This window comes from Panicum virgatum, chromosome 9N, assembly GCF_016808335.1.
Source record: "Panicum virgatum strain AP13 chromosome 9N, P.virgatum_v5, whole genome shotgun sequence".
Lineage (NCBI taxonomy): Eukaryota > Viridiplantae > Streptophyta > Magnoliopsida > Poales > Poaceae > Panicum > Panicum virgatum.
Genome location: NC_053153.1, coordinates 57,558,172 through 57,581,435, shown reverse-complemented (window position 1 = coordinate 57,581,435; position 23,264 = coordinate 57,558,172). Strand labels below are relative to the sequence as shown.

Below are 23,264 nucleotides of genomic sequence, written 5' to 3'. Positions count from 1 at the left end.
AATCTTGCACAAACTCAGATAACCGAAGTCCCATATAAAATTCTTTTCGGGGTGAAAACCAATGGCCCAAAGGTGAATATTGTATCAAACTCGGATAATGGAAGCCCCATATATAATTATTTTCGAGGTGAAAACCTGTAGCCCGAAGGAAGATCTTGCATCATTTTTAGATGATCCAAGCTCCATATAAGACTGTTTGACTTCGGGGTGAAATTTCATACCCCGAAGGTAGTGTCATGTGTGCAATATGCTCAAAAATTGTATAAAAATAAGACCAAAGTTCCATCAAGAATTCCGGAGCCCAACAATATAGTCTGCAACCACTCGGTGGCTACCAAAGCCCAATTATTGAGAATGCCAAAGCTCTGTCGTAGCTCATTTATTTCTTAGATGCTGAACCTCTTTAGCAAATATAGGAACCGAAGCCCAGTGGAGACTCATAATATGACCGAAGGCCTCTGGTGGCGTTGGAAATCTAAGCAAATTGAAGTTATATGTATATATGTATACCGAGGGCCACTCCTTTTAGAAAAATGATAATTTTGCGAAGAGATAAAAAGTTATCGAGCGAAGGGTAAGTATATGACTTTTGACTGGTGCTAGCAGTCACAATTTAATGCTGTGCATATAACCAACCGAAGCATGTAATTGAGCATAAAGGAATATATGATCGAAGATACTGAAAGCCGAAACCCAAAAATGTTGGAATGGAACCGAAGCCCTCCAACAATGACCATAGTTCATTAAATATTAACAACCGAAGCCAATAATAACAGGTCATGGTTGGCGAAGAACATGAGCCTTTTGTATTTTATATTCAGAAATATACAAAGCAACATGTATCGAAGCGTTAGTACTGCTAGGTTGGCTTGAAGCCTTACCTGCGAAAGTGGGCGGCGAGGGTTCCATTCCCTCCTTGAGTCCTTGTCCCCTGCATATTTTTACTATACCTGTATAGCGAAGCTGGGCTGACGAATGGGCCGAGGTGGCCGTGCTGCACATTTTTGCAATAAGCTGGGCTGACGAGTGGGCCGAGGTGGCCGTGCCGAAGCCCTGGGCGGGATTTTTTTCCTTTTTATATTTAAAAAAATAAAAATTTCAAAAATATATGTCCGTTTCGAAAAATTTCGAAAATATACCCCGGTCGCCCGCCCAAGGGGCGACATGACTTGTTTGTAATTTTTTTCTTCTAATTTGCAAATAAGTCCCTGACCGGTGGCGCGTGGGGGCAAGGGGGCCTGTCGCCCCCCCTCGGGCGACTGGGGCCCCACCCACGGGCGACACGGGGGGCCTGTCGCCCCCTCCCATCGGGCGACCGGCTCCCTACCCCCCTATATAAGCTCTTGACCCCGTTTCCTCCTCATTTGAGCCCAAAAATTCCACCAAAAATTCAGAAAAAAAAGAGAGGGGGTGAGGAGAAGCGAAGCGGCGAAGTCCTGCCGGATTGCACAATTGTAATCTGAAGGTAAGTACATTTAGCTTATATATTTTTCCATTGGTATTGTAGAGTAATTTAATTTAATTAGTGCTATAGTAGAACCATTTAAGTATGAGTTTAATGATACATTAGTTATGTAGTAGTAAATTAGTTTAGAAAATTAGTACTACACGTTTATTATTACAATTGCAATACTATTAGAGACGCGTTTATAAATTAATTACGATTTATAATAGAATTTCGCATATGCAGTATAGAATTTGAGTGTCATCACGTAGTTATGAATACTTATATGTTGTAGTTGAAATCCATACTTAGTTTTTACGGATTATTGAATAAGGTAGTGAAGTAAAGAGTATAACTCGATAAGTATTATGTGATATACAGATATGTCGAGTAAGATGCAGTTTAAAGTATTTTTTGGTGACTACAATGTTTTGTATGGGCTAAATGGATTAGACCTTTCTGCCTTTAAGTGCACATCTAGCGACATAGATAAACCTCTGGAGAGGATATTTAGTTCCATATATAAGTGGCTGCAGCGTGGGTTCCGTGTTGATCCGGAGACACATGTGATGACCGTCCAGTCTCTTGTAAATTGGGAGTTAGAAAGTGATTTATGGGAATTGATGATGATACACAGCACTGATGACTGGCAGAAGTACATGCAACCAGCTCTAGAGCGTGGGTGGCCTCTGGCCATTCTTGTTCAAACCCGGGAGAAGACACAAAATGAAATCGAACATGGTGCAGATCAAGCAACTCCGAGTATTCGAAGAGAGACCAACTATGTTGAGCAAGATGAGTCAGAAGAGATAGAGAACTAAAACATCGGACCACAGGGCCTTGCTGATGAGGGAGAGAGAGAGGATACATAGCATTGTGGACGAGATGGAGGTAGAAGACCAAACCGCAATGGAGAAGAAAGTATATGAGGGCTCATCTGATGACGAGCAATACTCATTGCCAGAAAAGTGGAAGGAGCATGGTTTTGGCAATCATGTCGTAGAAGACGTACGAAATCAGGAGTGGGAGTACAGAGGGAATGAGGTAGTGTAAGGTGCAATATATCCAAACATTGAAGCCTTAAAAGATGCTGTGAGACAATGGGCAATATCATTGAAACGAGAATTTAGAGTTGTAAAGTCTGGCAGTAAAGAATATGAGGTGAAGTGTGTGAATGATGGATGTCCATGGCGAGTACATGCATTTAAGAGAAAATGGAAGTCGAACTGGAAATGTTCTATTGTGACAGAACACACTTATTTGTTGTCAAAAGTTCTTTCCTCGCATCTCAATATATCATGCGATTTTGTTGCAAAGCAAATATATGGGTTGATTATGGACAACCTAAATTATGAGCCAAAAATGATTGTTCGACACATTGAGCAGACTTACCAGTACACCATTAGTTATTTGAAGGCATGGCGGGGTAAACAAAGGGTGTTCGAGATGCGGTTCGGCACATGCCAGGCATCATATGATAACCTACCTCGTATGGTATCCCAGGTTGCTGCTAGAAATCATGGAAGTTTTTATGACACATACCTCGTACTAGCCGTGACTATGGGGCAAAGCATTCTGCAACTAGCCTTCTTTTGCCTAGGTGCCTGTATTAGGGCATTTCAGTGTTGTCTTCCGGTGATCTGCATTGATGGCACATTTTGACTGGAAGGTATAAAGGTCAGATACTCACCGCAATCGGGGTAGATTGCAGCAACCAAATAGTTCCGCTCGCTTTTGCATTTGTTGAGAATGAGAACTTAGACAGTTGGTATTGGTTCCTTGAACGAATGAAGGTTCATGTTGCTGCTGCACGTCTAGATGTGTGCCTTATTAGTGATAGGCATGCAGGTCTGCTACAATCAATACTGAAATTGCAACGTGGAACTGCGACAAAGCCTCCATTGTGACCCGATGTCCAAAATAGGTGGTGCATTAGGCATATGGGTGCAAACTTCTATGACCACTTCAAGAACAAGGATCTTAAGAACATGTTTAAGAGGTTGTGCACATAAAATCAATAGAGAAAATTCAATGCATTATGGCAGATGCTTGATTAGTTGACTCCAGAGCTAGTGAAGGTAAGGGCATCAGGAACAAGCACGAGTCAGGCTGCAGAGGCTAGGGATTCAATTGAGAAGCCATTTTCACACTGGATTCGAGGTGCACCTAAGGAGAAATGGTCATTCATTTATGATACCAACGGAATACGGTATGGTATTCAGACAACGAGCCATGCAGAGTGTTTCAATATGGTTATGCATTCTTGTAACGTCCCGCCTCCCCGAGGCCGGGCCCGCTTACATCTGGCTGCTTTCTAGGACATAGACTGTCCTCACAGACCAACACCAGTCTTTTCTGCTCACTTTGTCCTCACTCGTGCGCACCCAGGAAGAACTTTCCGGTCGGTCACCCATCCCCAAATTGCTCCGGGCCAAGCACGCTTAACCTCGGAGTTCTTTGGAGACCGTCTTCCAGAAAAGAAGTTGCAACTTGTTGGTATGAGTATCCTATTAATCCTATTAAGCCCTGGGCCGGGGTGTCACATGCTCACCCCCTTAAGAGACCGACGTCCTCGTCGGTCAATCCCAAGCCAGGAACGTCCTCTCTTGGCCACGTCCCGTACGTCCAGTGCCAGCAGCCCATGTGCCACGTCCGTGCGTCCAGTGCCAACGGTCCCTGTGCCATGTCCGTGCGTCCAGTGACAACGGCGCATCCCAGATGCCCGCGCACTGACCCGCCACGCGCCTGTGCACATGCCGGTGGCATCTGCGCCCCCACGCGCCCGTGCTCATGCCTCCGCACTTACGCCCGTACGTGCCTGTGAAACCACGAGAGTCGGCTCTGATACCATTCTGTAACGTCCCGCCTCCCCAAGGCCGGGCCCGCTTACATCTGGCTGCTTTCTAGGACATAGACTGTCCTCACAGACCAACACCAGCCTTTTTTGCGCACTTTGTCCTCACTCGTGCGCACCCGGGAAGAACTTCCCGGTCGGTCACCCATCCCCAAATTGCTCCGGGCCAAGCACGCTTAATCTTTGAGTTCTTTGGAGACCGGCTTCCGGAAAAGAAGTTGCAACTTGTTAGTATGAGTATCCTATTAATCCTATTAAGCCTTGGGCCGGGGTGTCACAGTTCTTGTCGTGCCTTTCCTCTTGTGGGAATTGTTGAGTTCATCATGTATGAGTGCATGAAGTATTTCAGAGAGCGTTACATGGCTGCACGCATAAACATCAGCAACCACCAAATTTAGTTTTGCACAAGAGTGACACAATATATGCAACAGAAGATTGAAAAGACCAAACTGCACTCCGTCATATCGACAGGTACAATGGAGCATAGATTTGAGGTTCTATGCAAGGATAGAACTGGTCGTGGTATCCGTAGAGATAGGGTGGTATAGGAGAATTTGATTACAGTTGATGGTAAAGCCTTCTGCTCCTGCATGAAGCCTAAGTTATTGCATTTTCCATGCTCGCATCTCATTGCGGCATATGTAGAGTCTGGGTTGCAGCCAGGAGTATTTGTTTCACCTTACTTCAGCAAGGAAGCAGCTGTATCCACCTGGGGACATGAAGTATACGGGATTAGAATAGTGGGAAATTTCATTCAAGATAATGAGGATAAGATGTTTATTCCTGATCCAGCCACTAAGAAAGGCAAAGGCCGCCGTCAGACACATCGTATTAGGAATGGTATGGATGAGTCCGAAGCAAGTAAGGCACAAAAGCGTTGCAGCCAATGTGGAGCATTGGGTCACAACTATAAGAAGTGTCCTCAGAATGCACTTCACGATGCTGCTGGCGTCGGTCCTTTCGAAAATTCCAGAGATGGAGCACCTCCTACGTTCAGACGACCATCGGCGAGAATTGCTCGTGGAAATCACTCGGTGTCATGATCCACCAATGAGCAGTTTGTACTTATATACTAATCGTGCGTGGAGTTTGTATCGAACATATCTGTAATATGTTGTAATCGTGCGTCCAGTTTGTATGGAACATATCTGTAATGTATAAATATCGTACGTCCAGTTTGTATCGAACCTATCTGTAATATGTAGTAATCATGCATCCAGTTTATATCGAACCTATCTGTAATGTATAAATATCGTGCGTCCAGTTTGTATGGAACACATATGTACCTATGTGTTCTCATATATTTTTGAATGCAGGTATGGAGATGGACTCCTTGCTAGACCCAGTTATCGACTCGAGCCACAGGTCTTTTTTTGCAGCAGTTGAGCACCGAGCCCTAGAGGTGCTACGTCCTCGTCCACCTGGGGAGGCGATCTCTATACACCACGATTGGGTTGACAGGTATGTAATGAAATATTATTATTTATCACTTATGTATTCGTCGGTATTCCTTTGTTTCGACAATTTTGTTTATTGCAGATTACGTGAGTCTGGTCTACTGACTCTGGGCCGTCTTGTCGAGGGTGGGACAATTCAGCTCGACCGATCCCTACTGACGGTGCTCGTTGACAGATGGAGGTCGGAGACACACACGTTCGACCTCCCGTGTGGGGAGATGACTCCTACGCTGCAGGACGTGGCCTACCTCCTCGGCCTCCCTATCTTCGGGGAGGCTGCAGGTCCACGTGTGGTGGTGGCCTCGTGGAAGGATGACCTGGAGGCCCGTATTGCCCTAGTTGACCGCGTGGAAGATGCAGGTCCGATCAACCCGCACCCGCGAGCAGCAGGTCCTTCGAAGACCTGGTTCCTACAGTTTACAGTACGTATTCATTGCATATTTAAGTTTAATTGTTACAATTCATATATTGCATTGTCAGTTGAAACCATTAATCTTAATTGTTTATGCAGCCTACCCTGTTGCCTGCGGATGCCAACGAGTACAGTGTGACCAGATCGCTGGAGGCGTACCTGCTTTGGTTGTTTAGTTACATCATATTCAATAACACTCATGGCAACTCGGTCGATAGGATTCTCCTTCCGTATGCACGGGAGATTGTAGATGGGGACGAGGACGTACCGCCCTACAGCTGGGGTGAGGCGGTACTTGCAGCCACTTACCGTGGACTCTGCGATAGCTGCAGGAAGACACATGGGAACACTAGGCTGGCGGGGTGCCCACTACTGCTGCAACTTTGGTCGTACGAGAGGCTAGCCATTGGTCGGCCCATCGTCAGCCACGAGCCTTACCACGAGGCCATGTACGGCGACGAGGAGGACGACATACCCACTATGGAAACTCTCTGGATCTGGCATCAGGTACGTTCGCAACAAATCTAATTTTGTTATTCATTGTTACACGATAAATTAGCGCACTTTTAATTTTACTTATTCGGACTGCAGAGGTCCTGGGCGCATGCGCAGGTTAGACGCGCATATCTTGAGTTTGTTTCGAAGCTCGACATGCTGACGCCCGAGGTCATTGTCTGGGAGCCTTACAACACAGACACTGTGGCTACCCGTGCACCAGCAGGCCTGTCTTCGCACTGCTCCGCGAATTGAGGCATATTGCCCCTGGAGAGTCAGGAGACAGTTTGGGCAGCGCCAGGAGTTTCCGGTGCCCACCACGTTGGAGCGTTTCAGTCGCCAGGACCATAGGTAATTATGAATGAACTTGGCTCATACATTCGTGTCGAATCTAACGATTCTTCGTGCTCCACTTTTGTAGGTTGTCAAGGAGTGGTTTGCCGTGCTCTGATGATTGGCTCACCAAGATGCAGCCGTGGGTGGACCAATGGGAACAAGCAGACGAGCACTTGGTCCATCCAACAGGACCACACACAGATAGCTCCTTTAGGGCTTACCTCACCTGGTACTTACCCCGGACTCGGGCTCGTCTGGTTTATGTTGACACTCACCCGCAGCCACACCAGGCGAGGCCTCAGGATGGCTATGCCTGGCACCACGTGGAGGCACTAGCTGGCGCGGTGAGTCTCTTGATCATATTTACATATACATATTAATATTCATAAGATAATTCATGTGTTACTAACTGTTCCTTTACTCAATGGATGCAGTTTCGCCTTTGCAACATGATGGAGACAGACTGCTCGACTTACCTGACGACGTGCCGGATCCCCAATGACCCAGTTTGAGCAGACAGAGGCATGGTCGAGGCAGCGTGACCAATTGCGTTCAGTACTGCACAACTTGGGAAGCCGTGTGTAGTATGAAGACAGCCACGGGTCGTCCCAGGCCTCGTCGTCGTTCTCGTGTCCGGCGACCGTGCACAGGCCGACGTCTCAGTACTATACAACTGCAGATAACATAGATATCTCTTTAAAATTAGATCAAGTGTTGCTATATATTTACTAATATCACAAACAGGATACGATCCAGCTACTGCGTTCGGCCATACTGGAATGTTTAGAGGGGCAGCACCAGTTGGCGGACCGTATCCAGGGATGGTACCGGGGCCACAGATACCGGCCTACACAGGTTAGTTTATGTTTCGTATTTCGGTTCCTACATGTCATGACAAAGACATGAGCGTACGCTAACATCTGCATTTTATGCGTAGGATTCTACCCCGATGCGGGTGCCGGACATTCTTCCTCCTTTCGACCTGGTACAAAACACTCTCTCAATACTCTCACTAATTTACCACGCAACATATGTTGGTTTACATTTATATGTTACACAGGGTTTGTTTCGAGTACGTTCGTTCCAGATAACGAGGGCGTCACCTTAGATGAACTCGACAGCTTGACTCCAGACTCACCTGGCGCGCACGGTGACCCCGATGTCTTGGGGTATTCACAGCTAGGAGGAGCACACTTGGGATCTCTCAGCAGCAGACACCGCAGCCCTCTTTGCGTCCTGAGCGACAGGTGAGGTCTCCGGATCGTCACACCTACACCGAGGGTCATGTCCGTGCCTAGCAGAGGGCTAAGAGGGTCCGACGCCCTTGGGGTGGTTAGATATATCCGATGTTTGTATCTCTGATGTTTATTTGTAATGAGATAGTTGTGGACCGCTTATTTGGACACTTCAACGTTCGCCTCTGATCACTCTCGTATTTTCCATTACATACGATAGATGGTATGTTTATGCTTCGATGCTCCATTACGACTAAGTACGATTCAAACTCGACATTATGTACATGTCCAGTGAATGCAAGTTAGGTACGAGACATACATATAAGCATAATGCAACATTAACAATACTAAATGTGAATACATCTTAAACCGATGAACATCATATGTTATAGATCATGGCATGAAATCATCTAGGTCGTCATCCCAGTTGACAGATGGTGGTGCTGCAGGTGGTGTAGTATGGCTCGACGAACCTCTTGACTTTCCCTTTCTCTATTTTCTGGATCTACGTTCATGTACAGGGGGAGGAACATCATGTGTTGGAGGCCATGGTTTGGGGGGGCATGAAGTCATCCATGTCGTCATCCCAGTTAACACAAGTTTGTGTTGTAGGTGGTGCAACATGACTTGATGAACCTCTTGACTTTCTCTTTGTCTCTTTTCTGGTTCTAGGTTCATGTAAAGGGGGATGAACATCATGTGTTGGAGGCCATGGTTTGGGGGACATGAATTCATCCATGTCGTCATCCCAGTTAATACAAGTTGGTGCTTGAGGTGCTGCAGCATGACTCGACGAACCTCCGGTCATCTGTTCTTGCGCAGGCCAAGTACTACCACCCGAAGATCTTATCCACCTCCTTCGTCTAGTTTGCGGCATAAGTCCACTGAAGATATATACCAATTTACGGAAATTTGGTATCGATTTGTTAATCAACTCTGTGTTCTCGGGGTAATCCTAGCACATAATTAAACAACAATGTTACTGTTTCATAAATATGGATTCCAAATGACGGACGAGATTAGAACTGAATGAGAGTTAACTTAATGTGCATCTCATACACCTCTGGCCGCATCCATATCTTACAAGAACTTTGTAAGAATCCAATGATATTAGGATGATTCGCTAGTTCACATACTCTCATGTATATCTTCCGACGTTGTAGCAGGTGTCCCTTTACATCTTGCGTTGTAATACCTCGAAATAATGTGAAATCTTTAAACTCTAGTACTTTGGACAACACCATCTCTATCGTACCATCTGCTAACGGATCCAACTTCTTACTGATAACAAAATGGGTTATGATATCAAGTATTATACTATATTTTTCTTCGGTCCATGAAAATCCTCCACAATTGGAGGCAGCAATTGCCTTATGCTGCAATATCAATAAGTTACTGTCATAATTCTATTCTAATTCATAATTAATTTAAAAATAAGTCTGCAATAGTACTGAAATTTTAATACTAAACGAGTGTTCTAAAGCACCAAATCTAATTCAGCTAATCCGCTAATTAAATTAAATTGTTATACAATATCATTGGAATCATACGGAAGTTACTGGTAGATCATAAGTGCGCAATTCGGCAGAGCTTCGCCATTTTTCTTCTCCTCACCCCTCTCTTTTTTTCTGAATTTTTGGTGCAATTTTTGGGCTCAAATGAGAAGTGAATGGAGGCCAGAACTTATATAGGGTGGGAGACCCCCTGTCGCCCGTGGGGGACAGGACCCCACACACCCCCGGCCAGGGACCTCTTTTCAAATTGAAAGAAAAATTACATTAAAGTCATGTCGCCCGTTGCTTAGGCGACAGGCCTGGGGCGGGGGGCCGGGGGCTATTTTCGAAATTTTTCAAAATGGACATATATTTTTGAAATTTTTATTTTTTTTAATATAAAAAAGAAAAAGACGCCCCTGGGCATTGGTCGGTTCAGAGTTGGGCTTCATGTGCCGAAGCTAATGTGCCGGTGATGGGCGATGCTCGCCGCCAGGGCTATATATCACCCGCGCGATACAATCCGTTTCCATCACCTGAAGAAAATTAATGGGCCGACGGAGTAATTTCGGCCCATAGAAATATTCTGCTGTCATGGACTCACGATGTTTGCTAATTAATTACGTGGACACCATACATCTGATCCAATAAAAAAATAGCGGCTGCGCTTTGTGCTTCTGTCAGCACGCGGAGAGCGAGTAACGGCCATTTGAATGTTTTTTCCTCCTCCTTTTGTTTTATTTTTTTATTTGTTTATTATGGCCGGCGCTCCAAATGAGTTGGCCATGTTCTAGTATTCCGTTCTTTCTTTTCTGTTTATTTCCTTCCGTTTGTTACTTTTTCCTGCTCTAGTTCTCTCTCTCTCAACACACACACACAAACACTTTCTTTCTATTTAAACTCAAGCGGATATTCTTTTATGGTAATTATTTTTTCAACACTGTACACGCATTCTACTACATCTTCTCTTTATTTTATTATTTATTCATTTCCTTCCGCATGCATGCAAAGGGAGGGTTGTATCTTAGCCTCTCTTTATTTTATTACTATTTATTTCTTCTGTTCCGTATGCATGCAAGGCCTTGGAGCTTTTCTTCTCTTATTATTTATTAATTTTCTTTTTTTCCTTTTATTTCTAATGCTCCATTAAATATTTCTTCACTACTCACCCCGTTCCAAAAAAAAAATCATTCTAGGAATTTTAGGACAAACTAACATAAAGGCAAAATGACAATTTACGTACTCATATTTAGCACTAATTGATTGCATGCACATGCACTTTCCAAATAGAGTAAGATGACTTGCTTTTGGGACAAATTTTGAATCCTGAAGTGATTTGTTTTTGTGGGACGGAGGGTATTTAACCTGTTTACCTTTGCTTCTCGTTTATTCTTTTTATTCTCTATTTTCTTTCTTTATTTAAAATATACTTATAATTAATACTCAATGTAAACTAACTTATTTGTATTGTAAACTCATAAATTTGTGTGTGAAATGATTTTTTCTCTCTATATGCTAACTTGTTTAGCAGGTATAAATATGTTTATAAAAATAAATTTTTGTGATGTAAATGTATTTAACTTCAAATAAAGTTATTTATCTGTGTGTAACCATTTTGTTCGCAACACCAAATTATTTTCGCTTTGAAGATTAAATTGTTCTGTGATGTTGACTCATTTATTCGTAATATTCATTTTTTATTATTTATCCTATATAATCAAATGTTCGTGATTGTTATATTTTGTTCGTTGTATATTATTATTTGTTCATTCTGTTTAACTTTTTGTTCATAGAAAATAATCATTTGTTCGACTTATTAAAATATTTTTTAATAAATATCGTGCAAACATAGGTAAGTGAGCTCTTATTTTAAAGATCTTGTTATAAGAAAGATAATGGTACAATTCAAATTAAATTTGGATGCCTAATTTATACTTATAGTTTTTTTAGTTTCAAGTTTGCATACACAAAGGTGACGTCATCTCTTTTCTCTTCTGCATGCAGAGAATCTTTTTTCTTTATTTATTTTTTTGAGAGGGTTTTCTTTATTTAAATGAAAGTATAATGCAAAACAGTCAATCTTAAATGGGCTTAATTAGAGCCCAAGATTCTATCTATGTACGCGCTTCAGGTGACGGTTTCAAAACTATCGCTTCATGTGATATATAATCGGAGAGACTAGGAGTCGCTCGTGCTACAAACTAGTGATCCATCGCCTGAAGTACCTCTCACTTTTGGGCTAATTCGATGACATATTCGGCTCAATATATATTATTGTGGTTCGTTTTGTTCTCCAGATTAGGTGGGAAGTCTGACAACTTCTATTATTTTTTACGACGAGCGCAACTTACATGCTTTTCGCTATGCGGTCTCTATCATTTTGTTTTTCTTTTTTCTCTCTGTACATGTTCTATATTTCTTATTTTCTTCTCCCGTTCTTTTTTCTATTTCCTAGTTCCTTCCATCCATTTAATTTTAATTTATTTATCCTCATTTTTTTATTTATTATTCTCTCTTAATTTTATTTTCTGATTATGAACCTCACATACATAATTTTTACCTGAATTTATAATTTATTATTTTATAATTTATATTAACCATATTTATTTTTTATATAATCACATGTTAATCGATCTATACTTATCTTTTGCTATAGTAGTACAGAATTATTTGTGCATATTTTAAGAACGAGGCATACAATATATTCTAATTTATTTGTATTGCAGACTCATAAGTTGGTATGTGAAATGATTATTTCCTTTATATACTAACTTGTTTTAGCACGTGTATACATGCTCATGATAATATTTTTACTATGTAGTTGCATTTGTTCTTCATGCAAAAATATTTTTCTATGTGTAACTAATTTATTCTCAATGTTAATTTATTTATTCGTCGTGTAGATTAAATTGTTCGCGTACGTAGCTGTATTTGTTCTTCATGTAAAATTATTTTTCTGCATATAACTAATTTTTTCACAATGTTAAATTATTTATTCCCTTTGTAGGTTAAATTGTTCTATAACATTGATCTATTTGTTCGCGATATTTTTCATTAAAATTTTGTTTGTAGTACATTATTATCTGTTTGTCATGTTTAATTTTCTGTTGATAGAATATAATAATTTATTCATGTTATTAAAATATTTGTTCTCAATAGTTGAAAATAATTATTTAGTATTAAAAATATTTTTAAAAAAAATCATGCAAACATAAGCAAGTGATGTCTTGTTTTAAAGATCTTGTCATAAAAAAACAATGGTGCAATTGTAATTTAATTTGGACGCACAATTTTAAGATTTATAGTTTTTTTTATTGTGAACTCCCCTTACATGTCATCAATTTATCTTCATCTGCATGCATGCATTTATTATTGAAAGGACTAAACATCTGTTAAGAAAAGTAATGCTCCCTCCATTTTTTTTATTAGATGTTGTATTTCATCTGGTACACAGACCAAGGAGAGAGTTAAACACACAGTAATCTTCTCTCCTGTGAGTTAATATTTCTCGATTAACGCCACTGGCTGATTAATTCTGCATCGTAATCTCCCATGCAAGCAAGCCTGACGGGCTGACATACTACCTCCCCTGCTTGCAAATCCATTCGCACACGCGCATGTAGGGGTGGTAACGGGTCATGGCCTTAGTTGCCTCTTCACAGCCCAACAAAGCTCTTAAATTATTTAGTTCAAAATTGTATAAGAATAGAATCCGACTCTTTTAGGGTTCCAGTCCTTAGATTTCCTAGTTCAAAATGTTGGGCCCTTTACTACCTCTACGCACATGCAAGCCTCCCGCATGACATGCAAATCCATCGACATCTCAACACTGCTCGTGCTTGCCGAGGCATAGATGTAGCATCTTTAACTGCAATATCTCTTGCACCGAAACCTTCGCAAGATCGGACTGCTAATTGATGAGTTAATATCAGAATCGGTAACCCGCGGTTAACGCGGAAACAGCCGAAACAGAATTCTGGTAACGGGTCTGAGATTCGGCCCATCAGCAAGCAACGTGCACATTCTCAAATCTCTCGAGGAGGAAATTAATTTCGTTTCAGGTGATGCTTGGCGTAAATGTCGCCTGAAGCGACGTCTAACCCCGCCCGGTGCTCGCTGCCGAAGCTTATTTCATCATCATTTTCATTTTTTTTAATATGTCCGATAATACAAACCGAAGGCCCCTGGTGGCGGTAAGAAGCGAAGCCCAATAATTGCTGACTGGAGCTACTTTCTTGGGATATATCTCTAAAAATATAATATAAAAGATCCTATATTTCTTAGAAGTGAAGCCCAATAATATAGTTGTTCCGAAACCCCCAAACTGCCCTGTTGGGGCGGAAATGCCGGGGCCCAATAATTGTGAAGGCAAAGAAACCCAATAATCCGGGAAATGCCGAAGCCCATAATTAGCCAAGACAAAAACCAAAAGTTTTCCTCTGCATGGTTAGTCCAGATTAGGGCTGGAAAAAAAAGCTCGCGGCTCGCGAGCCAGGTCGGGCTCGGAGCGGCTCGGCTCGGCTCGGCTCGGAGCGGCTCGCGAGCCTGAACGAGCCGAGCCGAGCCTCTTTTCTCGGCTCGCTAAAATACCGAGCCGAGCCGAGCCAGCTCGCTCTGGCCCGCGAGCCGGCTCGCGAGCTGAGCCACCTATGGACCACTTGTCAATTGCCATGTAATTTAAAATATTTTCTCTTCATTTTATCTTGTTGTGGCTATGGTTCTGTTAAAATCTTGATATAATATTCTTAAAATCTTTATGTGGTACTGTTAAAATCTTGATGTGGTTGCACTCTTGTATGTGATCTGTGAATCTGTGAACTGTGATGCAAATATGCAATAACTAGCTGTGGCTCGCGAGCCGGCTCGCGAGCCGATAACGAGCCGAGCCGAGCCTCTTTCAACGGCTCGTGAAATTACCGAGCCGAGCCAGGCTCGACTCGCTGGATGACCGAGCCGCGGCGAGCCGAGCCGAGCCTGGCTCGGCTCGGCTCGTTTCCAGTCCTAGTCCAGATAGCTTTTGTATAATAAGAATTTATTGCCGAAGCTCAAATATTGATGGTGGTGACAAAATGACCCCATAACTGCCGAAGCCTATCTGCTGCTTCTGATATTAAAGCGGAGACCGAAGATCACTTGCCGGAGTTTAATTAAATAATAGCTGCACCGGAGTCAAGAGAAACTTCGGGCTAGGACTTTCTCCTTTTGGTAAAGCCGAAGCTAAATTGGAGTATAACAGCCGGAATTTATCCGCAAAACTTGTCAGTGCAAACATATATTGCTTATGGGTAAGAACACATATATTATTGAGTGCCGAAGCATAGCAAAATTGATGAGCAGAAGAAAAGATTTAATATTTTGCAGTATGCATGACTCGAGAAAACAAAGTAATCGAAGTGCCTGCTTCCGAAGGAGCAAGAGTACAAGACTCTCACCAAGGGTTCGATCCGGGCAAGTTAATTATTATAAAACATCATGCATGATCGAGAAAACGAAGTGGTCGAGGTGGTTACCGTGCTACCTCCTACGTCGCGCACCTTTTTGCAAAAATCAGGCGCGCGAAGGCACTTGTTGTGGGCCCGTTGAGCCGTGCGAGCTTTGCTGGGCTGGAGATGGTCGCTGAACCAAGTGGGCCGAAGCTGCCTATCGAGACCTGCAGCTCGTCGAAGCCGAAGCTGACGTCGAAGCCGGCTTGACCTGAGCTGAAGCTGGCGAAGTCATAGCCGGAGCCGAAGCTGCCAAAGCGAAGCCCATGTAGACGGGCGAAACCTAGCGAAACCGGTGGGAGCCGAAGCCTAGCCATGCGAGCCGAAGAGCTGAAACCGGAGCCGAAGCCGGTTGGACCGAAACTGAAGCTGGCGAAGCCGTAGCCGGTGGAGCCAGAGATGAAACTGCCAAAGCGAAGCCCATGTAGGCGATCGAAGCGTAGCTGCGCTGGCGCCGAAGCCGAAGTCGTTCCGACGAAGCCGCGAAGCCGGTGGCGCCGAAGTCGCTCGGACGAAGCCGCGAAGCGAAGCGAAGCCGGTGGCGCCGCAGCCGGAGCCGCTCGGACGAAGCCGCGAAGCGAAGCCTAGGGAGGTCTTCGTGAGCCGAAGCCGCACCGCGAAGCCGAGGGGCCAGAGCCGAAGCTTGGCGAGCCGAAGTTAAGCCGAAGCTTGGCGAGCCGAAGTCAAGCCAAAACTGACGTCGAAGAGCCATAGCCGAATTGTGGTACCTGTGGGCTTCATTTTCGTGCCAAACACGTGGTGGGCGCCAAACTGTTGGGAAGAAGACTCCGCCAAGCAGCAGAACAACTCAAGAGAGGGAAAATGTTCATCATGAGGGAGAGAGAGCCCCATTTGACCTCTTGGGCCAGCTATATATAGGAGGGGAGGGGGTGGCAATTTAGCCCCGGCACCCACCGGCAATTTAGCAGCCGGAGCCGGTCGGACAAAGCCACGAAGCGAAGCCTAGGGAGGTCTTCGTGAGCCGAAGCCGCACCACAAAGCAAAGGGGCCAGAGCCGAAGCTTGGCGAGCCAAAGTTAAGGTGAAGCTTGGCGAGCCAAAGTCAAGCCAAAACTGACGTCGAAGAGCCATAGCCTAATTGTGGTACTTGTGTGCTTAATTTTCGTGCCAAACACGTGGTGGGCGCCAAACTGTTGGGGAGAAGACTCCGTCAAGCAGCAGAACAACTCAAGAGAGGGAAAATATTCATCATGAGGGAGAGAGAGCCCCCATTTGACCTCTTGGGCCAGCTATATATAGGAGGGGAGGGGTGGCAATTTAGCCCCGGCCCCCCTGGTGGGTGCAATATTTACAGATAGGTCCATTTACAACATATGCTGGGCCATTCCCCCAACAATATCCGCCAATTGATCTTCGGAACGAACATCACAAAGTGATATATCATTCCTTGCCACATGATCTCTTAGAAAGTGATGGCGAATATCTATGTACTTTGTTCGAGAGTGTTGAACGTGATTATTAGTAATTTTTACGGCACTCTCGTTATCACAAAGGAGCGGGATCCTATCTAATACCACACCATAGTCCAAGAGGCTTTGCTCATGTAGAGGATTTGAGCACAACAAATCCCGGCGGCAATGTATTCCGCCTCCGCGGTTGACAAGGCCACGGAATTTTGTTTCTTTGAAAACCAAGAGACCAAGGAACGCCCTAGCAAGTGGCACCCACCCGATGTACTCTTGCGATCCACACGGCATCCGACAAAGTCCGAATTCGATTATCCCAAAAGTGTAAAACTAGCGCCTTTGGGGTACCACAAGTCTATGCTAAGTGTATGTTTGAGATATCTAAGGATCCTCTTAACGGCACTAAGGTGTGATTTCTTAGGATTTACTTGAAAGCGAGCGCACATACATACACTAAACATAATATCAGGTCTAGATACGATTAGGTAAAGAAGCGACATAATCATAAAATGATAAAGAGTTTGGTAAACCGATTTACCCCCTCATCTAAGTCAAAATGCCCATTGGTTGGCATTGGAGTCTTGATCGGCTCGCAATCATCCATCTTGAATTTCTTGAGAATATCTCTTGTATATTTTTCTTGATGGATGAAGGTCCCTTCCTTCAATTGCTTGATTTGAAACCCAAAGAAGAAGTTGAGCTCACCGATCATGGACATCTCGAATTTTCTAGCCATCATATCCCCAAATTCTTTGCAAAGAGTGGGGTTAGTTGAATCAAAAATGATATCATCAACATAAATTTGAGATGATTCTTGTGAACAATATAGTATCCACCCTCCCGATCTTGAAATCCTTGTTGAGTAGGAAGTCACGAAGGCGTTCATACCAAGCCCTAGGCGCTTACTTGAGCCTGCAGAGCGCCTTGTGCAACCTATAAACATGATTAGAATATCTAGGGTCCTCAAATCTGGGAGGTTGTTCAACAAATACTAACTCATTAATAAAGCTATTTAAGAAGGCACTCTTCACATCCATTTGAAAGAGTTTCATGTTATAATGTGAAGCATATGCTAGAAGGATACGAATGGCTTCAAGTCTTGCAACGGGACCAAATGTTTCACCAAAATCCAACCCTTCAACTTGTGCAAAGCCCTTAGCCACAAGTCTTGCCTTGTTTTGAACCACCACACCATGTTCATCTTGTTTGTTGCGGAAGACCCACTTGGAACTAATGATGTTCTTGCCTTGAGGACGCTCTTCAAGAAACCAAACTTCATTGCGGGTGAAGTTGTTGAGCTCTTCTTGCATTGCCATCGCCCAATCCGGATCCTCAAGAGCTTCATCTATGTTTGTGGGTTCCAAGCAATAAACAAACGAGTAATGTTCACAAAAAAGAGGCATATTGACGTCTACGCGTTCTTACTCCACCGGAAGGGTCACCCATGACCAAGTCAATAGGATGGTTCCTTGAAGTTCTTGTTGGCCTCTCTTGTGAATGAGATGAAGGATCTTCTAGTGGTTTGACATCTTGAGTTTGATCTTGGACTTGTTCACTTGTGGGTGTCATGAAATGGAAGTTGTTCTTGAACCACTTGCCCATCTTGAATGTCTTGAGGAGGATGAGAAGCATCATCTTCTTCATCAGATGACTCATCATGATGATTTGTTGGTGTAGTTACTTCTTCAACCTTAGAGTCATTCTTGGAAGAGGCTTCTACTTAAGTAGATGGATTTGCATTCTCTTCATCCTCCTCCTTTGGTTTGATTTGTCCAATGGCAATATTCTTCATAACTTCTCGTAGTGGTTCATCACCTACATCATCACATAAAAAACCTTCCCCTTGGGAGCCATTAGTCTCATCAAACTCCACATCACAAGTTTCTTCAATCATGCGGGTGGTATTATTGAATACTCGATATGCTTTGGAGTTTGACGAATAACCAACAAGAAAACCAACATCACATCTACTTTCAAACATGTCTAGGTGCTTTCTTTTCTTGAAGATATAGCATTTGCAACCAAAGATCCGGAAGTAGGAGATGTTGGGCTTTCTCCCAAAGAGAAGCTCATAGGGCGTCTTCTTTAGGAAGCAGTGGAGATAAACCCGGTTGGATGCATGGCATGCGGTGTTGCTGGCTTCCACCCAAAATCTTTGTGAGATGCCATACTCATCCAACATTGCTCTTGCAAGAGTGATCAAAGTCTTGTTCTTCCTCTGCACTACTCTATTTTATTGGGGTGTGTATGTTGATAAAAACTCATGCTTGATGCCTAAGTCATTGCAAAGCTCTTCAACAAGTGTATTCCTAAACTCCGTGTCATTGTCACTACGGACCTTCACAACACTTAATTCAAATTCATTTTGAGCTTGCTTTACAAAAATCTTAAAGATCCTCACCGTCTTGCTTTTGTCCTCTAAAAAAAAGTCGAAGTATATCTAGAATAATCATCAACAATTACAAGACAATAGAGATTACCGCCAAGACTTTTATAGGTGGTTGGTCCAAAGAGATCCATGTGTAGTAGCTCCAATCTTCTTGATGTTGACAAGTAAGCCTTCATGGGATGTGATGATACAAATTGCTTCCCGGCTTGACAAGCACTACACAATTTATTTTTGTCAAATGTTACATCCTTTACACCAACCACCATACCTCGATTGAAGGCCTTCTTGAGTTGGCTCATCCCAATATGTGCAATGCGGCGATGTCAAAGCCAACCCAAAGAGTTCTTGGTGAAGAGACACGTCGCCAAACTCGCATCATTAGATGAGAAGTCAACAAGGTAAATGTTACCATATCGAAATCCTTTGAAGATTAAGCTCTTGTCTTCTTTGCTTGTCACTAGAACCTCTTGATCACTAAAGGTGCATATTAGTCCTAAATCACAAAATTTAGCTATAGAAAGCAAGTTAAAGCTAACCGACGCAACAAACAAAACATTAGAGATGGATAAATCTTTTGTTATGGCCACCTTATCCAAACCTACCACCTTTCCTTTAGAATTATCACCAAAAGTGACATGTTCATGATCGCCCACATCTTCATCTAGTGAGGTGAACATCTTTACATAGCCGGTCATATGTTGTGTACATCCGCTATCGAGCACCCAATGCTTTCCACCGGCTTTGTAGTTCACCTACACACAAATAAATTATTTTTGAGGTTTGGGAACCCAAGTAACTTTGGGTCCTTTGACATGAGTTACTAAAACTTTAGGAACCCATATTTAGCGTGGAAGCTTTTTTTTCTTGGATACCAATGAATTTTGCCTTAACCTTGCCACTTTTAAGTTTGCTTAATAAGAAATGATGTTCATTGAATTGTGACTTGTAGTTAGGAGGCAAGGTTGGAAGAGGGCGATTAGGAATTGGACACTCTCTTGTATGATGCCCGGTAATTTGACAATGTTGACAATAGGAGCCCACTTTCTTGGTGAAGCATGCTTTGAGCTCTAGCGACTTTGGACAATTTTCCGGAGTCTTGGGGAAGGATCCAAGTCCATTTGTCCCATAGTGCCTTGCATTGTGGAAGAGAATCTCCTTGTGCAAAATGTGCTCCTTTTGTCATATAGTACATGCACTTGATCATACTTTGAAGTTTCTTCTCAAGTTCTTTCTCCCTATTATGGTTAGTCTTTGAACAAGTAGGAGAAGTATGATGACAAGTAGTAGCATGAGGTGACTCCACAAGAGCATCACAAGAAGTAGACATGTCATTCTTGATGCCATCCTTTTTAGTTGTATTTAGTTCTTCATGCATGGCATCAAAGGCTAAGTCAAGTTCTTGATATTCCATGTTCAAATTAGCATAATCAAGCTTATGTTTCTTTTTGCTTGAGACAAGTGACTTATTTAGCACAACTACTTTATCATATTTAACAATTAATTCATTGTGCGTAGTAAGTAACTTGTCATGCTCCTCTCTAAGTTGTTTGCTAGAAACAATGCATGTGTCATGAGTTTCAACTACCTCTTTGTTTCTAATAAACAATTGTTCATGTGAGGCCTTAAGCTTAGCATATTGGATTTCAAGAACTTTGCATTTAGATTTATACTTCTTGATCACTTGTTGGTGCTCATCTAGGATGGATTGCAAGTCATTAGGAGAATGACCATTTTCACTTTCATCACTAGAGGAGTCCTCATCATCGATCACCTTATTATTACTTCTTGCCATGAAGCACATAGGTGGTGGAGGTAGAGGTGGCTCATCATCATCATGCATGGCGATTCCCACAATTGTCTTCTTTGAGTCATCATCATTTGAGTCATCACTTGAGGTTTCGCCATCGGTCACCCATTCTCTAAGGAAAGCCTTGATATTCTCTTTTCTCTTAAAAGACCTCTTCTTGCTTGAGTCTTTCTTCTTATGGCTCTTCCTTGAGTGCTTGTGTTGATTGCTCTCATCTTTTTGCTTTTTGTTGGACTTGATTGGTTCGGGGCAATCATATGAGAGGTGCTCGTACTTCCCACAATTGTAGCACATCTTGTTGGAGTTGTCTTGATTTCTCCGGGTACGAAATTTGTTATTCTTGGGATCATAGTTGTACCCTTTTTTGTTTAACCTTGACATCATCTTGGTGGTCTTCCTCATGAGAAGTGCTAATTCAATGTCTCCATCCACATCACTTGATTCTTCACTAGCCTCATCATCACTTGAGTTTGGTGAAGGAGTCTTGCCCTTGTTCTTCTTCTTTGACTTGTGCTCGCATTTAGCCTTGAGTGCAAGGTCCTTCTTGGCTAGTAGAGTATCAATCTCGCCCAAGAGGAACATCTCATGAGACCGAATCTTTCCAACGACTTCACTCACTTGTAATGTGGAAAGATTCTTCTCATAGAACAAAGATGAGACAATGTTGTACTTGGGCTTGTGCAATGAGTGGAGAATCTTCCAGATGATGTCACTAGTAGACAAGGGAGAAATTTCAAGAGCGTTAATGTCCTCAACAAGTACATTCAACCTAGCATACATTTAATCAACTAATTCACTAGGAAGCATTTTAAACTCATTGAGTTTTTCTTTTAGCACTTGGTATTTCTATTCATGGAGCTTCTTAGACCCAACATAGATGGCCTAAAGCTCTTCCCAAACTTCATGGGCGGTTTTCATGCTATGCACACGAGCAAAGATTTCTTCACTAAAAGCATCAAACAAAGCATTCTTAGCTCTAGCATTCCATTTTGTATGGTCCTCATCCATAACACCGGCAACGGCTTTGTCGGTGACCTCCCAAGCAATGGGGATTAAGAGCCACCACAGTTGGCGTGGCAGAGTATGGCTGCAATCCAAACAGGCCCTTACTTCCTCTAAAACGACACATGCAGGGTGCTCCAAGTCTTATGCTATGTTGTGTGTCTACAGATAACGATCTGTAATATCTTTTGAAAGGATCGAGGCCCAAGAAGGAGGGGTTGAATTGGGACTTTTTCAAATTTCTATCGAGTCCTTAACCTAGACTAGTGTTGCCCAATCTACAAGTTTGATTCTATCAACTAGAGCACACTAGCATCATCAAACTAGGTAGGATAACACACTAACATGTTCATCATCCTTAAGTAAGATCACACTAACAAATGTGCAACCTAGTTAAGAGATCAAACTAGCAAGTAGAAAAACTAGGCAAGGAGCAACCAAACAAGTACAAGAACGAGCTCTAGAGATATGAAATGCTAGCAAAGTAAATGAGAGGGAACGGGACAACCGGATTTTTTTCCGTGGTATCGAGGAGTTAACGCTCCCCCCTAATCCACATTGGAGCACCCACTAAGGGTATTGCTCCCTTGCATCACCAAGAAGCAAGTCTTCATTAAGAATGCTCTTTCTCCATCTTCGAAATGGCGAGCTTCACACCATGTGCAATCTCCTTCTCTTGGGGCTCCCATAATCTCCAAGAGCTCACCAAGAATCACCCGATCACCAAGATCGTCTAGGTGTCGTCAAACACCAAGAGTAACAAGCTCTCAAAGCTTCACTTGACCCTCACTGAGATGGCCCTAAGAACTAGCACACTTGCTACTCAAGGATTGGTTGAATTCTTCCTGTTTGAATCACTTGCAAGCACTAGATCTTCATTCAATGGCTCCAAACACTTCTCTTCTCTTCTCTAGGGTGGCCTCAGGTATTCAATGCATCAAAGGCATCATAAATGAGCCAGGGGGTCAACTTATATAGAGTGGGGAGGCACCCCTTGCCGTTGGGAACAAACTGCCCAGAAAGTCGTAGGCACCGGTTAGACCGCAGATATAGCACAGGTGCAACCGGTCACACTAAAACCAAATAGTAGCCGTTGACAATCTGACAGTGTGGCAGTCTGACAGAAATGCACCGGTGCATGATCCTAAGAAACACCGGTGTAACCAGTGCTGAAGGGTTTTCTTGAATTCCAACTGCATAGCCTCTGATCAATACCACTGTTAATGCACCGGTGGTCCAACATCAAGCCACCGGTGTAACCGGTGCTGAAGAGAACTTCCCACGCCCGAAAACATGCTCTCTGAAGGATGACATGGTGAATAGACCGGTGCTCGATCACTGGGCACCGGTGTAACCGATGACACTGAGGTTTCTTGCTTGTCGCCTTCGGATGCACCGATGCTGACTCACCGGTGTAACCGGTGCAACTGA

General features: G+C 43.2%; 1 protein-coding gene across 1 annotated transcript; it reads left to right on the top strand.

Moving 5' to 3' along the window:
• Positions 1-5,920: 5,920 nt before the first annotated feature.
• On the top strand, positions 5,921-8,915 carry LOC120689163 (serine/threonine-protein phosphatase 7 long form homolog). The gene is made up of 3 exons (XM_039971487.1): positions 5,921-6,177; positions 6,267-6,529; positions 8,906-8,915. Exons 1-3 carry the CDS (start codon positions 5,974-5,976, stop codon positions 8,913-8,915), a joined length of 477 nt encoding a protein of 158 aa, XP_039827421.1. The 5' UTR covers positions 5,921-5,973.
• Positions 8,916-23,264: the final 14,349 nt, after the last annotated feature.

Coding starts and splice junctions, on each gene's coding strand:
- LOC120689163 (XM_039971487.1), top strand. CDS start 5,974: ATGACTCCTACGCTGCAGGACGTGGCCTACCTCCTCGGCCTCCCTATC. Junction 6,178..6,266: donor CCTGGTTCCTACAGTTTACA/GTACGTATTCAT, acceptor TTGTTTATGCAG/CCTACCCTGTTGCCTGCGGA.